The following is a 23216-nucleotide window of genomic DNA, read 5'->3' as shown; positions in this document are numbered from 1 at the left end:
ATGGACAGCAAAGGTTGGGGGATAATGACAGTCATTCAAAATATATTTAGTTCAGAAAGTTCAATCTTTCTTTTATCTCTTTTCCAACAACTTGGGATTCTATCTAAGTCTTAAATTCTGTATGCCAGGTACCGATGAAGATAGAGGCATTCTCCCCAGGATTCTGGATATGGTATTTCAAAGCATTGGAAACAAGCTGTATCCAGACATGAATCTCAAGCCCCATCGATGTAGGGAGTTTAGAAATCTGTCCAAAGAAGAAGTGCGAGAAGAAATATCTCTAAAAAATTCATTGCTTCGCCTCCTGAAAGAGGTATTGTGACTCAACCCCCTCTCCCCCCCACACACACCAAAGCAAACTTTATAGCAGCTTTTAGTTGAATAAACCCAGAAAAACTATGTGTTTGATAATAAAGAAGCATTTAGTGGAATGTAATGACAAGAATATTGCCCGATTGTTGGATTAATACATATGTCACCCCCCCTCCACACCATCAGTTTGGGTGATGTTCAGGGGTTACATTAAAATTCACGGACACCGTACACATTAGGTCAGAGGTCTTCAAACTTGACAACTTTAAGACTTGTGGACTTCAACTCCCAGAATTCTGGGAGTTGAAGTCCCATAAGTCTTAAAGTTGCCAAGGGTGGGAACCTCTGCATTAGGTGAATGCTCTGTGATCTGATTTTATTTGTTTTTAGCTATTGGAGGATATTAGGATACAAGGGATGATGAGAGAAACCTGTGACCAAATATTTGTGGTAACCCAAATTTTGTTCCTCACTTAATTTTCAGGCAGATTGCCACAGCAACAGTAGTAGAACAACAACAACAACAACGACAGATAATTGTGAAGGTAAGTTAGGTTGTTCACACTCATTTGCAAAACCATGGTTTACTGAAGAGGATTGGGTTCACAAATGAGACTCAGCTAGTGTCACCAAGGCCATCTTGGCTTTGGAATAGTGTAATGGGACCAATCTTCAAGAGATTGGTAGGATCAAGATAAAGTGAACAAAGTCCAGACAATTTCTGCATATATTGTATTATGCCAACCACAAAGTCTGGGTCTGCATAACATGTTAAACCCTAATCAAGCATTATTGATATTAATGTAAAAAATGAATGTTGCTACCGGTAGTGGTCACATTGTTGAGTTCATTGCTGTAGTTAGCAAAGTCTCAGACAAATCCAATTTCATTGAGGGCCGTATTCGGGTGGCCATGGCCAGGTCGACATCACTCGTCTCAGGGACACCTGTGATGGCCAAGTGCTAAGGACTTCCCTCAGGCCCTCCCTCACTCATTATAATCTTCCTTCCTTCCTTCCTTCCTTCCTTCCTTCCTTCCTTCCTTCCTTCCTTCCTTCCTTCCTTCCTTCCTTCCTTCCTCTTCCTTCTCCTTTCTTCTTCCTTCTCCTCTTTCCTTATTTTTTCTTCCTTGCTCTCTTCCCATCTTTTCCTTTGTCTTTCCTCTTTCCCTTTCTCCTTTTCTGTCCCTTCTCGCATGCTCAAATGCAAAAGGGGAAATATTTCTCCTTTTGTTTTATTTTTACTTTGTTTTGCTAGCCCTTTGCCGGTGAAAATGGAGCTCAGGGAGGCCATGTGCAACCCTCCCAAGCTCGGTTTTTGTTGGCAGAGACACCACAGGCCGGTCCTTTGCTGTTTCCAGGGCTGCCCCGCGGGCCAGATCTAAGCACCCCATGGACCGGATCCGGCCCCTGGGACTTGAGTTTGACACCCCTGGTCTAAGAGTTAACTCTGTGATACATCCAAGCTGGGTTTATATCTTCCATACCAATTGCCCACTACTGAATAATATGGTTTTGCATTATAACTTACTCCAATCTTTTGCCAGATAAGAAAGAACCAGAAAAAGAAGCAGACCAGTCTGTCCTCGAAGAGCAGAGAAATGTAAAATATTCCCTTTGGGTCTCTTTCTGTGAAATTTACAATGAGTGCATTCATGACTTACTGCTTCCAATATCTAATGACAAGAGGAGAAAAATGCTGCGCCTGGCTCAGGACATAAAAGGCTATTCCTACGTAAAAGGTAATGAAATGTTTAGCAATTTATCATAATTTCAATAACTTACAAATGCCGTCCTTTTTCAATATGAGATGGGCTTCCTTTGATTAAAATTATGTATTATATTATGCTATCTATCCATCCATCCACCCACCCCTATATACATACATCATTGTAAAGTGGATAATATGATGCAGGTTAATATTTTCATTCTTTGACTTTTACCTTCACTTGTTAAACACTTTATTTGCAATTTCTTTATATAATGAGTAGATTTAATTTATTCCATTGTTTTAACCAAATCTTGCTATTTAGCAATTCAGAGATGCAGACTATTATCTTAAAAACTCAACTTTGATCTAACCATATCGCTCCTGACGGGTTTTTAATTGGGTATTTTAATTATATTTAATTATTTAGGGGTTTTTTAATCACTGTATTCTAATTGTTTTTTATTCATCAGCCGACCTCCTCCTTGTGTATGTCTCGGTATATGTCTCTGTTATATGTTTGTTTTGTCCACATATTTATTTCATATGTTTCATTGTACGCCGCCCCGAGTCCTTCGGGAGAGGGTGCGGCTAAGAAATAAATATTTATTTATTTATTTATTTATTTATTTATTTATTTATTTATTTATTTATTTATTTATTTATTTATTTATTTATAAAAGTACCTCTACTAACAATTATTAACTCTTCATTGGCATTTATTAGGATAAATGCCAATGAAGGTCACTGCTTATGTAATAGTTTTTGTTCAATTTGCTTTCAAAGAGAAGATTCCAAGAAAATTCATGCAGATTGACATATATTTTATAACATCTTAATTCTCTGCATGAGCCTGTAGGGTGTCTTGACGGGCATGGAAGTCTATCCTGTGTTCCTGCTAATTTTCCTCCACAATAATTTCCTCTTTAAAAAGTGTAAGATCTTAGTCACATACATCTGAAGTTCCAACAGGTTAATTAGCTATGTGGGGAAAAGTTCCTGTTCTTGAAGCTTATTTACATCCTCCATGTATGTCTAATCTAGAACCAGCCAATGTGTAAGGTAACTCCGTATTTTTCAGAGCATAAGATACACACACCCTAAAAGAGGGTGAAAATTTGTTTGTGTCTTATACACCGAATGTAGTCGCCCCCATTGGCCTATGTCTCCCAGCAATTTGCCTCCTTCCATCAAACAGCTAACAGTTTGTTTCAGCTTTAGCACAGCTTGATTAGCACTAGCAGCTGGTTGGATCAGCCTCTCGACCATCAGCTGTTTCAGGCTGCGGGGATTGCTGTTGCTTATTGCCGCCTCTGTGCGCCCCCTTTTCAGCCTCCACGTGCCCCACTTTCCACCCATTCTGAATCTGCCCATTCTGATTGCCCTGAATGCAGGGCAATCCCTTCAGCCTGAAACAGCTGATCTTCGGGAGGCCAATCCAACTAACAATCAGCTGCTTGTGCTAATCAAGCTGTGCTGAAATTGAAACTGAAACACGCTGTTTGCTGCAAGGACGGCAAATTGCTGGGAGGCAGAGGTAGATTTTTTTTCTTGTTTTCCTCCCCAAAAGCTAGGTGTGTCTTATACTTTGGAGCGTCTTATACTTTGAAAAACATGGTAATTTCAAAGGCAAAATGTTGCTAAATCAAATATCTATTACCGAATTCTATTTTTTCCAATTAAATTTTTCCAATTACATTTTTCCAATTACTTTATCTACATTTACATATCTTATAGGGCTTTGTTGTTGTTCCCTAACTAATAAATTACTCTTGTTTCTTGAAAGATCTACAATGGGTTCAAGTTTCAAACTCAAAAGAAGCTTATAAACTTATGAAAGTAGGCTTGAGACATCAGAGCTATGCTTCTACAAAGCTGAATGCCAACTCAAGTAGAAGGTAAAGCAGGAAATGCTTGGTGTGGAACAGACAATTGTATGCTTTGTATTTAATTTGGAAATCTTATCCAGTCCAGACTTAATGCTCCCAAATGCTTCTTGTTCATAATGTTTTTTGATCTACCAAGTCAAATATTCTCGTTTTGTATGTTTCCTTCCACAAACAACCACAAGATGGAGCTTACAAGCTGTCATTTTCATTTCTGACCAACCTGTGTTTGCCTTAATAATAGCTGACTGTTTCAGACAATCTTTAAACCTTCCATTTAAAGAAATTATAGCCAAGACCTATTAAGTTGTTATTGATGTCAGGGTTCCAAATAGCATCCAAAAGTAAATCAGAGTCTGAAGCAAAGTATTGTTCAAAGTTCCAATTTATTAAGAGAGCCATGTTGGCACATCTGGGAAAACCCGACTCTGAAAAGTTCCCGATTTTCCTCATCCAGTTGAAAGTTCAAGATCTTGCCCCCACACCCACAAGTCCATCACATGGTCCAATCTCCCACTGCCATGCTGGCCGTTCCACCCAGCCAGTTCTGATCAGGTGTAGAGGTGCAAAGACAAAGGATGACCTTGGCTTTCTAGAAAGAATTTTGTTATGGCTTCATAGCATCTAACTCCGTACAATCCCTCCTCCCATTTTCCCACAATAGAAAATGTATAGCAGAATAATAGAAAGTGTGGCAGGCCAAAGATCCAAAAGAAAAGATGGCTGCAGGCCTGACAATTGAGCTTATAAACCACTCCAATCACAATGAACTATTAGCAGCCTACAAGTCTTCCTTTCTAGCTCAGATTAAAAAAGCAAACTATAATGAAAACAAAACTATAAAAGCCCAATAGTTATTTGGGAATAGCTGCAGGCCATTCTTCTCCCATCTCATTATTTCATGTATGTATCACTGGTATTTCAATTAGTAGAGGGGTAAATACCTCATTCAAATTTCCAGGGATTGAATAGTTTGAATAGCTAAGTCTTTATAGACTTTGCAAATGTCAATCAGGAGGGCACCATTCAAATGTCCAAAAGAATGCTGTACCAAAACGAAGGGAACAGCAAAGTATGCTTCCACAGCCCTAGATATGGGAAAAGTCTGGGCAAAGACATGCAAAAAGAAACTGATCTTATTGGAGAGGCAGATATTGTCCGAGAGATATCCAGGGACTGAAACATGTAAGCTTTTGAATGTCACAGCCAGCAATCAGTGCAGTGATTAACGGGGTGGATCCACGAATCAGCAACAGGAAATCAAAAGTAAAAACTTCTAAATTTGTAGTTGTGAGCGTATCTGAGGATGTTAGCGTGTGAGTATTCCAGGATGCTAGAATGATTTGGGTCTCACTGAACCCTAGAATGACATGATTTTTGGAATCTATCCGCTCTGAAGAGCAAGGAAGATACTTTGCATGTGCAAGGAATTGCAAACAGAATGTTGGCTGGGTGGATGAATTCATTTATTGGTTGGTAGCAAGCTGGGTGTAACTTATTAAAGTACAGGTAGTCCTTGCTTAACAACAATTTATTTAGTGACAATTCAAAGTTATGACTACTGAAAAAGTGACAACCAGTTCTCACACCTAAGACACTCCAGTGTCCCTGTAGTCATGTGATCACAATGTGGGCGCTTGGCAACCATTGCTTTTTTATGTCACAGCTTCCCAGTCACATGGTAACCATTTGTGACCTTCCCAGCGGGTTTGTGACAAACAAAACTAATGGGGAAATAACAGGAGGTCACAAATCACAGTCATGTGATCCAATGACTGTAATGGGACTGCCATCACTAAGTGAGGCAGTCATGTGATATTTCACTCATGGAACTGCTTCACTTAGCAATGGAATTGCTGGTCATTAATTGGGGAATGGAAATCTTTTTACATTTATGTAAGAATTGAATTTGTTGGCTTTTGAGCTACGTACAGGTGAGCAAACTACCATTTGCACCCAGAGGTGCTGGAAGTAACCTTTTTGTTTTCTCTTACAGCCATAGCATATTTACCGTGAAAATGCTAAAAATTGATTCAGAAACCACCCGTGTGATGCAAGTCAATGAGTAAGTCTTGAATAGTCTTAACGTTTCAGGAAATCATGATCTCTTTAAAACCATTGTGCGATGTGTGTCTGTGCTGAATTGGGTGCCGCTTTTGTCTTCTAGGTTATTTCTCTGTGATCTCGCTGGCTCGGAGCGCTGCACGAGAACCTGCAACGAAGGGGAAAGATTAAAAGAGAGCGGAAACATTAACACGTCATTGCTTATTCTAGGCAAATGCATCGGTGCCTTGAAATCCAACCAACAAACAAAGTAAGGACTGGAGGGTGTTTTTTTTTTCAGACTAGGCAAAGCTTGGGACATCTCAGCCACCCATTTATAGAAAGGGAAAAAAATGCTAAATAGGAAAGAAAAGTTTCTTTTACTTTCTTCCTGATTCCTCTTAATTTTCTTTCTAACTATAAAAAAATAAAAAAAATATGTATCCCCCGCTTAGTATTCTCCTAACCCTAGTTAAAAAAAAATGCTTGATAGTTTCTTGCCCTCCGTTTCTGTGTAAGAGAGAAAGAATAAAAAAAGGAGGGAATTTAGTAAAACGGGGGCTCAACTGTCCTTTGTGGAATGCCTTCAATTTCCAGGAACCCACAGAATTGCACTATGTGTAGTCCTCAACTTATAACCCTTCATTCAGAAAAGTTACAGAGGCACTGAAATACATGACTTAAGGCTGGCCCTCATACTTACAATTGCAGCAACAAACCCTTGGTCACAGGATCAAACTTTGGGCATGTGGCAACTGGCATATACTATTTACGACAGACGCCATTTTGTGACCTTTCCAGCCAGCTTGCGACAGGCAAAGTTCACTTAACAACCATGTGAATCACTTAACAACTGCAGTGATTTGCTTAGCCACTGTGGCAAAAATTGTTCTGAAAACGGGCCCAATTCACTTTGCTCAGGAATGTAAATTCTGGGCCCGACTGTGATTGTATGCTGAGGATTATTTGTTTTGAGTTTAAAATATGCAATGTCTGCTTAGCTCTCATCAGCTAGCCATACCCTTACTGGGAATCAAACCTGGGCTGTATTACATATCAGGCAGTATTAGCCACTAAGCCTGAAATAGATCTATACTAGTCTCCCTTTATTTATTTATCAGCACAAATGCAACACAAATGTAACAAAGGCAACATAAAAAATGGCTTTCTGCCTGAATGGCTCCTAGGGTGAGCTGAAAGACAGAAAAGGGAAGCAGTATGCTTCCTCCCATATTTGGGCATACCAGGGGACACCATACATACATACACACATACATACATATGTTTTTGTAGATTTTCACGGGTGTAGGTATGCTGCTCTTGTTGTATTCGGGTCTTTTCCTGTGTAAGATTGAGATTGTCTTGGCAACGTTTCAGCGTGGTCTCACTTGCCATCTTCAGGTTGTGTTTTGGGCTTAAAATGTGATGGGAGCTGCTGTCTTTCTATAAATCTTGATGGGTGTGTGTGGAGTGCTGGCTTTGTTTCAGTAAGCGGAATGATTGGTTGTGTGGCTGTATCATGATTGGTAGATTGGTGCTGATTGGTGCTGACTGTGTGTCCATTGTTGTTTCGTGTTGTAACGGCCTGGGTGGTGGGTGGGGCTAGTTTGTTGACTAGGGCTGGTTTCCAGATGTCTGGTAGGCGGGAGGTATTATCACGTTTATTCATGTTGTGGGGGTGTTTCACTATTCCGATAGCTTCCATAATTATTCATAATTAAAGGAGGAGGAGCTTCCGGGGGCAATGGTAGCCCTTCCTAGAGCTCCGTGAATGATGGGGCTCCCTGGCAGGGATAGCGGGCACTTTCGGCCCCCACCGGTCATTCTGGGGGGTCTGGAGCTGGTCAGTGGCAACCCTGGCTGTCTTTGAGAACAACTGGGACCCGGGTGGAACAGCTGAGACCTGGGAGAATCAGGCAGCCAGATGGACAGGAGATTGAGGATTGAATGAGAACGCTGAATGCTGAGGCTGGGCCGCGGCAGCAGACAAACTGGAAAAACTGGAAAAGCGGAGGATGAGGTTTGTGTGGCTGCCAGGGCGGCGAGACAGCGGTGAGACAGCTGAGGAGCGGAGGAGCGATTCCATGAGGGGAGTGAGTCGGTGAGGAGGAGAACGGATTACATCTTGTTCGGGGGCAGCGTGTGGGCCCGACCGGCGATGGCGATGACGGCAGCAGCGGCGGAGATGGCGCTGGAACACCGGGCGCCATATCTTCTTCCACCTCTCTGACCGCGGTGAGCTGCCTATTTAGGAGGCCGGAGGGGGCGGAGAGGAGTTGCGGGGATCGAAGAAGCAAGCCAGGGGGGTCGCCGGAGGTTTGGATGACCCCCAGAAGATCAACAGGCCAGGAAACTGGCCTGGGCACTTCGCCCATTCCCCCCCCCCGCCCCCCCCCACCCCCGTGGATTTGCAATTTGTGGTTTCTACACACTTTAAGAACTTAAGAAGCACCTTAAAAACTACCTCTGAGCCTCGATGGTGGACTGTTTAGACTATTGTGGTTTGGCGATGTAGGCTTCCTCTCTCCTTCAGTTACCTTTTACATCTATTTACATCTTGGCCTTTTTACATTTATTTACATCTTGGACCTATTGCAAAGAAAACCCTGCCATAGCCATACTCACGGACTTATTAACATCATAATTTATTCTAGGGCTGACATTCTACGACTGCGAGGGTCCCCCCTCTCGCAGGTATGCCCCCCCTGCCCTGTTGAGGGCCCACCTTGATGAAGGGTTTATTAACCCAGAGAGGTGGAGGAAGCGGGGGATTAGGGGTTTTTTAGCAAAATGTTTTTTAAAATTTTTAAGGGGTTCCAGGGAGGGGGGGAGGGTTATTCAACCTGGGGGTATGGATACAGCCAGGTCAACAGGTGGGATCAGGACGGAGGGGAGCGGAGTGGGGGAGGCGAGAGGATACAGCATTCCTATAAGGGGGATCCCGATAGCGACGGTCGTAGGAAGGGGCGGGCGCGAGGACACCAAAAGAACGCATGGTCGGTTGGGAGAACGGGGCTGTTGGACACGCCCGGTCGCTTGTACCAACCCCCGCAGCCTAGGTGGACAGGATCGGCAGAGCCTGGGCCTTAGGCTGATGTTATGTAACGCAAGGTCCGTGGTTAACAAGGCCCCCCTCATCAGGGACTTGATCTCAGAGGGGGAGCCGGACCTCGCAGGAATAACGGAAACCTGGTTGGGCACGGAGGGGGGGGGTTGCCCCTCGGGGAAATGTGCCCTCCAGGTTACCGGGTATTCCATCAGCCACGGGCCCAGGGTAGGGGCGGTGGGGTAGCGATAATCATCCGGGAAGACTTGGCTCCGAGAGAATTCACTGTGTCGCAGACATCTGGTTGTCAGTTGGGTCTGTTGATAGTATACCTGGCTCCCCGCCATACATCAACGGCCCTGCCCGGACTCCTCGAGCTGATCGCGGAGATGGCGGTTGAGACCCCCAAGCTATTAGTGATGGGGGATTTCAATCTGCCGTCGACGGGAGAGGCATCCGAGGCAGCCCGGGAATTCATGGCCTCCATGACAGCCATGGATCTGACTCAAGTAGTTCGGGACCCCACACACGAAAGAGGCCGTATACTGGATCTTATGTTTGTCTCCGACCAGTGGACGAGTGATCTGGGAAGAGGGAATTTAGTCATCACACCCCTGTCATGGTCAGATCACTCACTTCTCCAGCTGGACTTCCCTGGCGCTGCTCCCCGCCGCGGGGAGGCGGAACCAGATTGTCCCAGATGGTTCCGCCCCAGGCGTCTGATGGAACCAGATAGGTTCCAGGCGGAGCTTGGGCCACCTCCTGCAGACCTGTCCCGCTCCCGGGCAGAGGACCTGGTGGCCGCGTGGAACAGTGCGGCCGCCGGAGCCTTGGACCGGGTTGCGCCTTTGCGGCCTCTCCGATGGCAACGATCGACCCGGGCCCCCTGGTTTAACGGGGAGCTAAGGGCGATGAAACGCCACAGGAGACGCCTAGAGAACAAGTGGAGATCCTCCCGCTCCGAATCTGATCGAACACAGGTAAGAGCCTATTTAAGGACCTACCTTGTGGCAATAAGGGTGGCCAAATGTCAATATTGTGCCACCCTTATAGCGTCCGCAGAGAACCGCCCTGCCGCCCTGTTTCGGGTGACCCGCTCCCTGCTGTCGCAGGGTCAGCGGGACCCCCCATTGCAGGGCAGGGCAGAGGAGTTTGGGGAATACCTGCAGGATAAAATTGATCAGATCCGGAGGGGGTGGACCCACTCCAGTACTCCAGAGCGGGCGTCCGAGGCTAGTCTTGAGATTCCACGCTGGGAGGAGTTTGACCCTGTTGTCACCTAAGATTTGGACAGGTTGCGTGGGCGACTGCGAGCCACCACATGTTTATTGGACCCGTGTCCTTCCTGGTTGGTACTGGCTTCCTGGGAGGGTTCACGAGGCTGGCTCCTGGGACTAGTGAATGCTTCATTGGGTGAGGGGTCCTTACCGGCCACCTTGAAAGAGGCGGTGGTGAGGCCCTTACTCAAGAAGCCTTCTCTGGACCCGGCAGAGCTAGCTAATTATCGTCCCGTCTCCAACCTTCCCTTTTTAGCAAAGGTTGTAGAGAGTGTGGTGGCTCAGCAGTTCCCACGTCACCTGGAGGAAGATGATTATCTAGACCCGCGCCAGTCCGGCTTCCGGCCCGGTCACAGCACGGAGACGGCCTTGGTCGCGTTGGTGGATGATCTCTGGAGGGCAAAGGATGGAGGTTGTTCCTCCATCCTTGTCCTATTAGACCTCTCGGCGGCTTTCGATAACATCGACCATGGTATCCTATTGCGCCGTCTGGAGGGGTTGGGGATCGGGGGCACCGTATTGCGGTGGTTCCGCTCCTACCTCTCTGGCCGGACGCAATATGTGTTGACAGGGGAGCAGAGGTCGACCCCGAGGCCCCTTACTTGCGGGGTCCCACAGGGGTCGATCCTCTCGCCTCTCCTGTTCAACACATATATGAAACCGCTGGGCGAGATCATCCGTGGTTTTGGGGTGGGATATCATCTCTACGCTGATGACACTCAGCTGTATATTTCCACCCCAAACCACCCCAACGAGGCTGTCGAAGTGATGTCCCGTTGTCTGGAAGCCGTGCGGGTCTGGATGGGTGACAACAGGCTCAGGCTCAACCCCTCCAAGACAGAGTGGCTGTGGCTTCCGGCTCCCCGGTACAACCAGCACATTCCATCGCTGGCCATCGGGGATGAACAATTAGCCCCGGTGGAACGGGCATGCAATTTGGGCGTCCTCCTTGATGCCCGGCTGGCTATGGAAGATCATGTGGCAGCCGTGGTGAGGGGGACGGTCCACCAGGTTCGCCTGGTGCGCCAATTGCGACCCCTTTTGGACCGGGAGGCCCTGCGCACAGTCACTCACACGCTGGTGACGTCTCGCCTGGACTACTGTAATGCTCTCTACATGGGGCTCCCCTTGAGGTGCACCCGGAGACTGCAGTTGGTCCAGAATGCAGCCGCGCGGGTAATTATGGGGAGATCGAGGTTCTCCCATATAACACCTCTCCTGCGCGAGCTGCACTGGCTTCCTGTGGCCTACCGGGTGCGCTTCAAGGTGTTAGTTACCATCTTCAAAGCGCTCCATGGCATAGGGCCTAGTTACCTGCGGGATCGTGTCCTGCCCCATACATCCCTGCGGCCCATTCGCTCACACAGAGAGGGTCTCCTCCGGGTGCCGTCCTCTAGAGATTGTCAGAGGGCGGTGCCCAGGAGTAGGTCCTTCTCTGTGGCGGGCCCCACCCTTTGGAACGACCTCCCCCCAGACATTAGAACAACAACCGATCTCCGCTCCTTCCGCAGTAAACTGAAGACCCACCTGTTTCGGCTAGCCGGCCTGGCATAACTCGACAACTTTTCCACCCCTAGGTCATTTTTTAATTGTTAATTTTAGTTTTTAAACTATTAATGTTATTGGGGTTTTAACCTTTTTGAGTATTGTAATTATTTATTTATTTTTTACCTCCTCTGTATGACATTGTGCTGATTGTTGCTTGTGTACGTCGCCCCGAGTCCCTGTGGGGAGAGGGGGCGACTAATAAGTTTAAATAAATAAATAAATAAATAAATAAATTCTCTTGTTGAAGTGTTCTGTTTTGAAGATTAACCTGGTTCCTTCAAAATTAATTTCATGTCCTGTAGCTTTAACGTGCTGGAAAAGGGAGGAAGCTTTTTCTTTTTTTCGTACTGCGTTCTTGTGTTCTGCGATGCGTGCATTTATTCTCCTGTTCGTTTGTCCTATGTATGTTGCAGGGCAGATTTTGCATGGTATTTCGTAGACTCCTTGGTTTTCTAGCTGGATTTTGTCTTTGGGGTTTCTTAAGATGTTGGCTATTTTTGGGTCAGTGTTGAAGGATGTCTTGATATTTGTGTTTGTGGAGAATTTTGCTGATTTTATCTTTGATGTAAGGGAGGAGGGCGATGCCATTGTCCTGTTCTGTGCCTTGGTTTTTGGGGGGAGTCTCCCTTTGGATTAGGTTGGTAATTGTTTTTCTTTGGAATCCGTTGGAGATTAATACGTTTGTGAGAGTGTGTAATTCAGTTTTCAGGTGGTCTTTGTCAGCTAGGCGTTTGGTTCTGGAGATGAGGGTCTTAGCTACAGAATTGATCTGTGCAGGGTGGTGATGGGATTGTGCATTTAAGTAGCGGTTGGTGTGTGTTTTTTTCTGGTAGATGGTGCGTCCTAGTGAGCCATTGGGTTTTTTGTAGATTAGGACGTCCAGAAAGGGAAGTTGGTTGTTTGCTTCTATTTCCATGGTGAATTGTATTTTGGGGTGTAGGCTGTTGAGATGTGTGAGGAAGTTGTCCAGTTTTTCTTTCCCATATGGCCAAATCATGAAAGTGTCATCAACATATCTAAGCCAGAGTTTGTGTTTGTGTTCAGATTTATCTAAGGCGTTAGTTTCAAAATGTTCCATGTCTAAGTTTGTGATAACGGGTGAGAGGGGTTATAACATAACCACATGTATACTATTACATAACCAACATCGTATTATATTATTAAATTATTAAATTCATCTTACCATCAACTCCCAAAAACAATTAATGGCTCTTCTGTTCTCCATACACCGTATTTGTACCTTATCCATCACTTTCTTCTCCCCTCCTCCTCCCTACCTCCTTTCTTCCCTCTGTCATCCTTCTCTTCTCTACTTCCCCTTCCTCTCTCCTTCTCCTCTCTCCCCTTTCCACTCTTTCTCTCCTCCTATTCCCCCCGCCCTCTCTCTTATTCCTCTCTTCTTCCCCTACCTCTCCTCTACTTCACACTCTTATTCAGATGATTTTTTTAAGGTTCTTGATCTTTGCTGTAAAGGTCCAAAGATTACCTGTCTTCCAGATCTTGGTTGACCCTAGGCCTCCACAGTCAGTCCAGAAGATTTTCCTTTTTTGTTAATTTTCTAGAGATACCCTTTTGTTGTGGCAAGCCTACTGATCTGTTATTTATCAGAAAAACAGTTTCCAAGCAGACGTAATCTTTTGGTTTGGAAACTTAAATGGCAGGGCTACGTGTGTTTAGATCAGGGGTGTCAAACATGTGTGGTCACGTGATGTATTACCACTTTTCCCCCTTTGCTAAACCGGGCGTGGGAGTGGCCAGTGCGTGATGCATCTGGCCCACGGGCCGCAAGTTTCATAGCCCTTGTTTAGACTATTTTTCTTCTTGTTAGTTCTCTATGTTGATGTAGCAAGCTTTAAAACCTCTTTAACAATAAACATCTAAGTTAAAAATAGCAGACAAGTTTGTTTCAATCATCATCTACCTGCACAGCCTATTAACTTTGGGATATCTGTTTAGAAAGAACTCTATCCATTGTGTTTCTCCACCATGTATCTTCATTTTCTTTCACGAATTCAAGTTTAGCTTTTGCTTGTTTAGCCAGTTAACATGTACAGTATTTCATTAGAACCAAAGTTAGACGAACCTTAAGCCTATTTGTAGGGACGGGTTTTGCACTTATTACTGTAGTAAAAGTTTGCAGCTAACTTTCTATATGTTTTAAACCTTGCTGCAATGTGTGTGTGTGTGTGTGTGTGTGTGTGTTTGTGTATATATATACATACATATATATATATGTGTGTGTGTTTGTGTTACACATTTTATCAGCACAAATACAACACACACACACACACACACACATATATATATATATGTGTGTGTGTGTGTGTGTGTGTGTGTGTGTGTGTTGTATTTGTGCTGATAAATAAATAAATAAAGGGAGACTAGTATAGATCTATTTCAAGCTATTTAGCTCTCATCAGCTTTGGGCATACCAGGGGTTGTAACACAAATACATATATATATATATTCTCGTGCTTCATTCCAGGCTGCAGCAGCATATTCCTTTTCGAGAAAGCAAGCTCACTCACTTCTTCCAAGGTTTCTTCAGTGGGAAAGGAAAGGTTTGCATGATAGTTAATGTCAGCCAGAGCCCCTCTGCGTACGATGAAACACTCAACGTGCTCAAGTTCTCTGCAATTGCTCAAAAGGTAAATGGGTGCCAATGATTAGTGGCCGGGAATGAATGCCTATGACAAAATTACTGGGTTGCAAAAACTTTCAAGTTGTCAAGTTAATAATAAATCTCAGCTTTCTGGATATAGGTGGTTTTCGAGTTACAACAGTTCATTTAGTGACCGTTTGAAGTTATAACAGCAGTGAATAAAAGTAACTTTGGACCATTTTTCACACTTAAGACCGCTGCACTATCTCCGTGGTAACAACCACAGTGATTCATTTAACAATTGTGATGAGAAAAATCATAAAATGGGGCAAAACCTCACAAATTTCTCACTTAGAAACATAAATGCTGGACTCCATTGTGGTCGTAAGTCAAGGATGATCTGTACTTAAAACTTTATTCAGTACTAGGCTAATTTTGAACTGGGACATGGTGGCTCAGTGGCTAAGACGCTGAGCTTTTTGGTCAGAAAGGTCGGCAGTTTGGTGGTTCGAATCCCTAGTGCAGCGTAACAGAGTGAGCTTCCGTTACTTGTCCCAATTTGTGCCAACCTAGCAGTTTGAAAGCATGTAAAAGTGCAAATAGAAAAATAGGAAACACCTTTGGTGGGAAGGTAACAGCATTCCATGCGCCTTTGGCATTTAGTCATGCCGGCCACATGTCCACCGAGACGTCTTCGGACAGCAGTGGCTCTTCGGCTTTGAAATGGAGATACAATAATACAATAATACAATAGTAGAGTTGGAAGGGACCTTGGAGGTCTTCTAGTCCAACCCCCTGCCTAGGCAGGAAACCCTTTACCATTTCAGACAAATAGCTATCCAACATCTTCTTAAAGACTTCCAGTGTTGGGGCATTCACAACTTCTGGAGGCAAGCTGTTCCACTGATTCATTGTTCTAACTGTCAGGAAATTTCTCCTCAGTTCTAAGTTGCTTCTCTCCTTGATTAGTTTCCATTGATGAGCATGAAGGATGAGCACATATGCGTGAGGGGAACCTTTACTTTTTAGCTTTGGGCTAATTTTGACAGAAGCTTCTGAGGTACAATTTGGCTAGATGAGAAGCTTTACTGGAGACAAGAATTAAGCTACTGTTGATTTGTTCACAGTAGTGCAAAGCAGTAGTTGAAACTAGTTTTTTCCCCTTCCTTTTAGAGCTAACAGATTCTTAATCAATCTGTTGCTGCCTTGGGGAAACATCTGGTTCATTTTGAGATCAATTCTCAAATGGAAATTACAGAAGTCTCTACCCTTACTTCTGTCTTCATGTCTCAGATGTGCTAATTAGCAGTTTAAAGTGTAGAAAGGTCAGTGCGGGGTAGTGGTAAAATTGTTGAAGTAAATCCAAAACAAAACAGATTGAAATCCACCCTCAGCAATGGAAGCAGCCTGGGTCACTTTAGGATAATCCCCTTATCCCATTGGATTCTTGTGAGGCTAGTTAGAAGTGAGGATCTCTTGAATGACTCCCAAATGAAAGGTAGGGCCATGGATCTAACAAACAAGGATGTGTATTTTGAACCTAATCCTCACGATATTTCAAAACTGGTTACATCAGTATATATAAGAAGCGATATGGTTGTAAGTTGCATTGCTTTTGCACTTACCATATTTTTCGGAGTATAAGACGCTCTGGAGTATAAGGCACACCAAGGTTTTGAAGAGACAAATTAAAAAAAAAGTAGGTAGGTAGATAGAGGGATAGACAGGGAGAGAAAGAGAGAGAAATACAGTAGGTAGGTAGGGAGAGAGAGAGAGAGTAGGTAGGTAGGTAGATAAAGGGATAGAGAGAGAGAAAGAGAGAGAGAGAGAGAGAAATACAGTAGGTAGGTAGGTGTTTCTGCTGGCACAGCACTTAATCAATGTAATTCTCATCAATCAGTTAAAGAGCTTTCCAAAAGAGAAAAAAAAGTTTTTGCACACTGCAAACCTCCCAAAAATGGGCCCATTTTTCTTAAAAGGCATGAATAGCCTTGGGGGAGGGGCTTGCAGAGTGGGGTGGCCCCCCCACAAATGAGCAAAAAATGGCCTGTTTTTCGTGAAAACGGGACCTTTTTTGTTTAAAAAAATTGCATGCATAGCATTATGGAGGCTTATAGAGTGCTGCTGGGGGCTGGGGGGATATAAACGGCCTGTTTTTTTGCTCATTTCTGCTCTCCCCATCCCCTAGGAGCTCTCTAAAAGCCTCCCTAAGGATATGCACGGCCATTTTGGTGAAGGGGCGGGGCTTTGGGAGGCAAAAAAAAGGCTGTATTCGATGTATAAGACGCACCCAGATTTTCAGCCTCTTTTTTGAGGACAAAGGGTGTGTCTTATACTCTGAAAAATGCGGTAGATTCCATTTTGTCCTATTTCTTCTACAAGAATATGATGGAAATACTGCACGGGCGATCCTGAACTTACAACAGTTCATTTGGTGACCGTTCAAAGTTACAACAACCCTTGATACTCACTTAACAACTACAGTGATTTACTTGTTTGTTTGTTTTGTTTTATTGGATTTATATGCTGCCCTTCTCCCAAAGGACTCAGGGCGGCGTACAGCATTAAAAAACACATATTACAAAGTTAAAAGGAAATTAGAAACAATCCAAAAAACAAATCCAATTTATATAACACTCACATTTAAAAAATGAGTTAAAATTAACAGGTCAGGCCGGCTTGCTGGAAAAGCCAACTTTTTAGGGTGTGTCGAAAGGACCGGAGGTCGGGGATTATGCAAAGCTCCGGGGGCAGCTCATTCCAGAGGGAAGGCGCTCTCACAGATAAGACTCTCCCCCTGGGAGTCGCTAGCCGACACTGTCTGGCTGACGGCACTCTGAGGAGGCCAACTCTGTGGGATTGCACTGGACAGTGGGAGGCTACTGGTGGCAGTAGGTGGTCTCGCAGGTACCCTGGGCCTAAGCCATGGAGCGCTTTAAAGGTCATAATTAGTACCTTGAATCGCACCCGGAAAACAACTGACAACCAGTGCAGGCCGCCTAAAAGGGGTGTAACATGGGAGCACCTAGGTACCCCCATGATTTACTTAACATATATGGCAAGAAAGATTATAAAAAGGAGCACAATTCACTTAACAGGTGTCTCACTTAGCAACAGAAATTTTGGGCTCAATTGGGATCATAAGTTGGGGACTACCTGTAGTGTCTTTGGAGAGCTTTTTTAAAATCATATGCGGTGAGCATCTATAACAGTTACGATTTTGGGGCGGGGAATGGATAAGGATGAGTATAAGATATTCATAAATGCTAAAAGAATCCCATTGTTGCTTTAAACACATTTTGTGACATCTACCTTGAATAGGTCATGGTACTGGATCCTGAGTCTCCCCTATTAGAGAGAGTTGACCATCTGTCCTTCAAAGCAGAATCCGAAAGCATCCTTGATGACGGTGTCCGTTTACCCACCAAAAGAACAACTATATTTTGGGAGGGGACTCTGGAAGATGTAATGGAAGATGAAGAAGAGCTGGTGGAAGAGGGTACCGAAGCACACCTGGGGGATTGTTTGGGAGAAGACACACGTGCAAAGGAAGCTGACCCAACCGATGAGATGGAAAGTCAACTCGAAGACGAAGATAGTGATATCATTCTCAAAAAAGAACAATATCAGGTATGTCTTCTGCTGGTGTCCATGTGTCTCAATCTTCAACCAAAAAGACTCTAATGAGCATGGCTAGCATCAAGGCAATTTAAAATTAGGATGGGGCATTGAAGAGAAGTGGGATGTGGTAGCTCAGTGGCTAAGATGCTGAACTTGGTCGAAAGGTCAACAGTTCAGTGGTTTGAATCCCTAGTGCCACGTAACGGGGTGAGCTCCCGTTACTTGTCCCAGCTTTTGCCAACCTAGCAGTTTGAAAGCACGTAAGAACTAGGGACCACTGGTGAGAAGGTAACAGCATTCTGTGCACTTCGGCATTTAGTCATGCCGGCCACATGACCACAGAGACGTTTTCGGACAGCGCTGGCTCTTTGGTTTTGAAACGGAGATGAGCACTGCCCCCTAGAGTCGGGAACGACTATCTCATATGTGCAAGGGGAACCTTTACCTTTATCTTTAGTGAAGAGAGAGAGAGAGAGAAAAAGGAACCTTGTGCATCAGTTCCTATTAGAATTAATGCAGTTCATTAAGAGCAGGTATTTTATCAGGATTGATGGATGGGCTCTGCTTCCTTTCACATCGTTTCTTTGTAGTATAGCAAAGAAGATAGATTACCTTCAAACAACAAAGTCATATCTGGCTGATATCACTAGAAACTAAGGAAGATTAGTAAGAATATGGGACATAGACTACACTGAGAAGATTTTTTAAAAAACCTGGAAAATTGATATCAAGTCATTAAACTGTTGCTAAGAAAATTACACAGAAGTAGCTGAATAATGTTGGGAGATATCCCAAGTGGAACAACCAACAAGGTGGAGTAGAGTTAACAAGGTGTATTTGGGGGGTAGGGGAGGGAAACGAACATTGAGCACTTCTCCAGAAAGAGAAAAGGTATTTAATAAAATCATTTTTTGTCTAATCAATGATCAATAGCTACACAAGATTACATTATGCTACATGCATTCAGTATAGGCAGCCTCTCTTTAGCTGTTGATGAGGACCAGTTCTGTTTAATTTAGGTCTAAAGTGTTTGTGCCGACTTGTAAGATTAAAGCCATTTTCTTTGAGGTTATCTTGCCCCTGTGACTGCATCATCTGCTTGCTTAATATAGTTCCTTTTATTAGCCAAGTTCCTTCCATGGTAGTAACAGGAACTGAGCTGGACTCAAAGGGGCCTTTGCCTAGCAACCAAAAAGCAGAATTTTATATATGAAAAGAAATCTAGCTTCCGTTTATCCTGCATATCTGTAGCTTGCTTTTCTACAACAACCGATACTCCAAGTTGATTTTCAATGCTCTAATTTGACCACAAGAATAAAATAAAATATAAAAAATGTTATAAAAGCCATCCTGTTAGATAGCAAATTAAAGAGTATAATAAATCCGGCTGCTTTTAGAAATGAATTTAGACATAAAAGGGAGTCCTGCAGAAAGCAAGTTAGAGGGGTATCCATCCGTCAGAATAGAGCTAGAAGGGACCTTGGAGTTCTTCTAGTCCAACCTCTTGTTCAAGCAGGAGGGTTGGACCTGACCAGTGATGGCGAACCTTTTTTGCCTCGGGTGCCGAAAGTACGCGCGTGCGCGCTATCATGCTTGCTCCCCCATAATTTAATGCCCACGCCATGGCACATGCGCATGTGACAGCCTCCCCCCCCTTCCCCCCGTTGCTCCGTGCATGTTCGCACGGCTTTCTTTGGGAATGGACTTCTGGGTTGCCATCTGATTTTGGGGTGTTTTTCTCTTTCTGGAGATTCCCTCAAGCCTCCGGAGGGCAAAAAATAGCCCAATGTGCAAAAGCAGAAGTCCATTCCTGAACTTACGGTTTGCACATTGGGCGGGTTTTTTGCCTTCAGAGGCTTCAGGGAAGGGTGAAAAACATTCGAAAATCAGCTGGCCAGCACGCGCATGCGCACTGGAGCTGACAGGGCAATGCCTTGCGTGCCCTCAGAAATGGCTCCGCGTACCACCTGTGGCACACGTACCATAGGTTCGCCATCACGGGACTAGACTATTTCATATCATTTCAGACAGGTACCTATCTAGTCTCTTCTTCAAAAACCACCAGTGATGAAGCACCTACAACTTCTGAAAGGCAAGCTCTTCCACTGGTTAATTGTTTTCACTGTTAGGAAGTTTCTTCTTAATTCCAGGTTGCTTCTCTCCTTGATTAGTTTTCATCCGTTGTTTTTTATCCTTCCTACAGGTGCTTTGGTAAATAGGTTGACTCCCTCCTCTTCGTAGCAACCTCTCAAATACTGGAATACTGCTATCATGCCCCCCCCCTCCCCAGTCCTTTTTTCTCTAGACTAGCCAAACCCAAGTCCTGAAACCATTCTTCATATGTTTTAGTCCCCAGGCCTTTAATCATCTTAGTTGCTCTTCTCTGCACTTTCTCCAAATCTCAACATCTTTTTTGGGGGGATGTGTATTTTCTGTCCATGGGTTGTGGTCAAACAAGTCGATGTGGTGGCTGCGATAGTATAATCAAAGCTGCACCCGTTTCTTTATGAGCTTGGATTGTACATTGTGGCTGTTATCTTGGATTTTTTTAAACCACATCCTGAGATACTCTGGCAGATTCTTCTTTTTAGGTGCCTGGTCCCTAGTTTAGGAGGAAATGTTGTAAAACACGGGTGTCAAACTCAAGGCCCGCGGGCCGGATCCATCCTGTAGGGTGCTTAGCTCTGGCCCGCGGGGCCAGCCAGGAAATAACAAAGGACTTGGCCTATGGTGCCTCTGCTAGCGAAAATGGGGTGTCCGGGGGCTGCTCGTGGGTTTCCTGCCCTCCGTTTTGGCTAGCAGGTGCTGCAGGAGGTCGGCCATCCCGTCTCCTTCCCCCCCTACCTGCCCCCTCTCCCAGAGGACAACTACAATGCTGATCCGGCCCTCCAAGAAATCCAGTTTGACACCCCTGCTGTGGAAAGAAAGGAGCAGGATTGCCTAGGACAGTGATGGCCAGTCTTTTTCTCACGGTGTGCCAAAATTGTGCATGTGTGCGCTATAGCCTGTTCGTGCATGCCCACTGAATCCTCTCCACCCACCTGCACATGTGCATGATACACCCCCCCTCCCTCTCTGGCCATTTTTGCCCTCCCCAGGCTTCAGGAAAGCCTCCAGAGGGAGAAAAACAACCCCAATGGCCCAACCGGAGCTTCAGGAGTGAAGCTCCGGAGGCTTTCTTGAAGCCTGGGGTGGGTGAAAACTGCCTCCCCTGGCCCTCCGGAAGGGCAAAAAATCAGCTGGCTAGCGCACACATGCACACTGGAACTGATGGCTGGCATGCCACCAAATATGGCTCCTTGTGCCATCTGTGGCACGCGTGCCATAGGTTTGCCATCACGGGCCTAGGAGGTGCTGAGCCAATTACTGTTGCCTGTAATGGTCAGAACCAATGACCTTGAAGAACAAGCGAAAGAGCCACTACCAAAACGATGCTGGGATAAAAGGAATCAGAGTTCAGGCCAGAAACTGTATTCAAGGAAGCATCTCAAATAAGACCCTCCCTTATTATCACAAAAATAAAAGGGAGGGAAGCATGTGCAAGCTGGCAAGATTCTGTCATTCTATAATAAAAGCAGTGCTGGCTTGCATGACCTCTGTTTCCTAGTCTGGCCTGACTGGGTCCTATCTTAAAGTGGGTGGCTTCACAATTAAATTGTTAGCAATGAATAGATGAGCCACGGATGTTAAAAGGATGCAGCCCAGTGTAGGATGCTGCGTGGATGCACAATTTATATGCCTGTAAGCCACCTCCAGGTGCCTCTTTGCTATATGACTCAAGAGGAAGTGTAGGAAGCACAATTTGGCTTTCTTTACCCTATTGTCAGGGTTCCAAATAGCATCCAAAAGTAAATCAGAATCCAAGGCAAAGCATTGCTCAAATTTCCAATTCATTAAGAGAGCCATGTTGGCACATCTGGGAAAACCAGAATCTGAAAGCTTCCAGTTGAAAGTTCAAGATCTTGCCCCCACATCCACAAGTCCATCACATGGTCCAATCTCCCACTGCCATGCTGGCCGTTCCACCCATCCAGTTCCTGTCAGGTGCAGAGGTGCAAAGACAAAGGATGACCTTGGCTTTCTAGAAAGAATTTTGTTATGGCTTCGTAGCATCTAACTCCGTACAATCCCTCCTCCCATTTTCGCACAATAGAAAATGCGCAATAGAAAATGCTCCAAGCCAAAGATCCAAAAGATAAGATGGCTACAGGCTTGACACCATTCATGTTTCCTTGGAGAAAAGAAGCAGCTTCCTCCAAGTTCCTATTACGTTTTCTTGCAGGGTTAGATAACTACAGGCATATCCTGAATGAAACATTGAATCAATAATACAGGTAATCCTAGTGACTGTTCAGAGTTACAACGGGAGTGAAACAAGGGACTTACGACAGTTGTGTACACTTGCAACCGTTGCAGCATCCCCCGTGGCCACGTGATCAAAATTTAGATGCTTGGCAACTGACTCATATTTGTGACAGTTGCAGTGATGATGAATCTTTTAGACAATGAGTGCCCAAACTGCGTGCAAGCATACCCAAACCTTATGATTCTTGACGAATGTGTCTTGTCTATTTATGTACACTGAGAGCATATGCACCAAAGACAAAGTCCTTGTGTGTCCAATCACACTTGGCCAATAAAGAATTCTATTCTATTCTAAAGGTGCATGCGCAAACACATGGACATATGTGTACATGCGCAAGTGTGCACATGCATGAACTTGCGCATGCGTGGGCATGCGTAGCAGAGACCCTAAGACCAGCTGGCCGGTGGGCGGAGGGAGGCATCCCAACACCGGCAGAAATGCTACGGCAATCTGACCCGGGCAACGGCGTGCATGCTATCAGAGAGGACTCTGGTGCCAACTCTGGCACGCATACCCTAGGTCAGGGGTGTCCAAACTTGGGAACTTTAAGACTTGTGGACTTCAACTCCCAGAATTCCCCAGCCAGCCATGGCTGGCTGGGGAATTCTGGGAGTTGAAGTCCACAAGTCTTAAAGTTCCCAAGTTTGGACACCCCTGACCTAGGTTCACCACCACGGCCCTTAGGGTCATGTGATCCCCTTTTGTGACCTTCTGACAAACAAAGTCAATGGGAAAGCCGGATTCGCTTAACAACCGTGTGACTAACTTTACGACTGCAGCAATTCAGTTAACCGCTATGGCTGAAAACA

The 23216-nt window shown here is 44.9% G+C and overlaps 1 protein-coding gene across 2 annotated transcripts in view; it reads left to right on the top strand.

Moving 5' to 3' along the window:
- The window catches only part of KIF20B (kinesin family member 20B), a 122469-nt gene that overhangs the window by 33363 nt on the left and 65890 nt on the right, over positions 1-23216 (top strand). For both annotated transcript variants that reach the window (XM_081956478.1, XM_081956477.1), the window contains exons 6-13: positions 129-313; positions 797-857; positions 1858-2052; positions 3805-3916; positions 5901-5969; positions 6072-6218; positions 14304-14466; positions 17742-18050. In XM_081956478.1, coding sequence (XP_081812604.1) covers positions 129-313; positions 797-857; positions 1858-2052; positions 3805-3916; positions 5901-5969; positions 6072-6218; positions 14304-14466; positions 17742-18050 — 1241 coding nt within the window. The remainder of the gene's footprint in view (positions 1-128; positions 314-796; positions 858-1857; positions 2053-3804; positions 3917-5900; positions 5970-6071; positions 6219-14303; positions 14467-17741; positions 18051-23216) is intronic.

The sequence above is a fragment of the Natrix helvetica genome, assembly GCF_964273705.1.
Source record: "Natrix helvetica genome assembly, chromosome: 5".
Classification (NCBI taxonomy): Eukaryota; Metazoa; Chordata; class Lepidosauria; order Squamata; family Natricidae; genus Natrix; species Natrix helvetica.
Note: the sequence above shows the minus strand (reverse complement) of the source record. Positions and strands in the feature narration are given on the sequence as shown.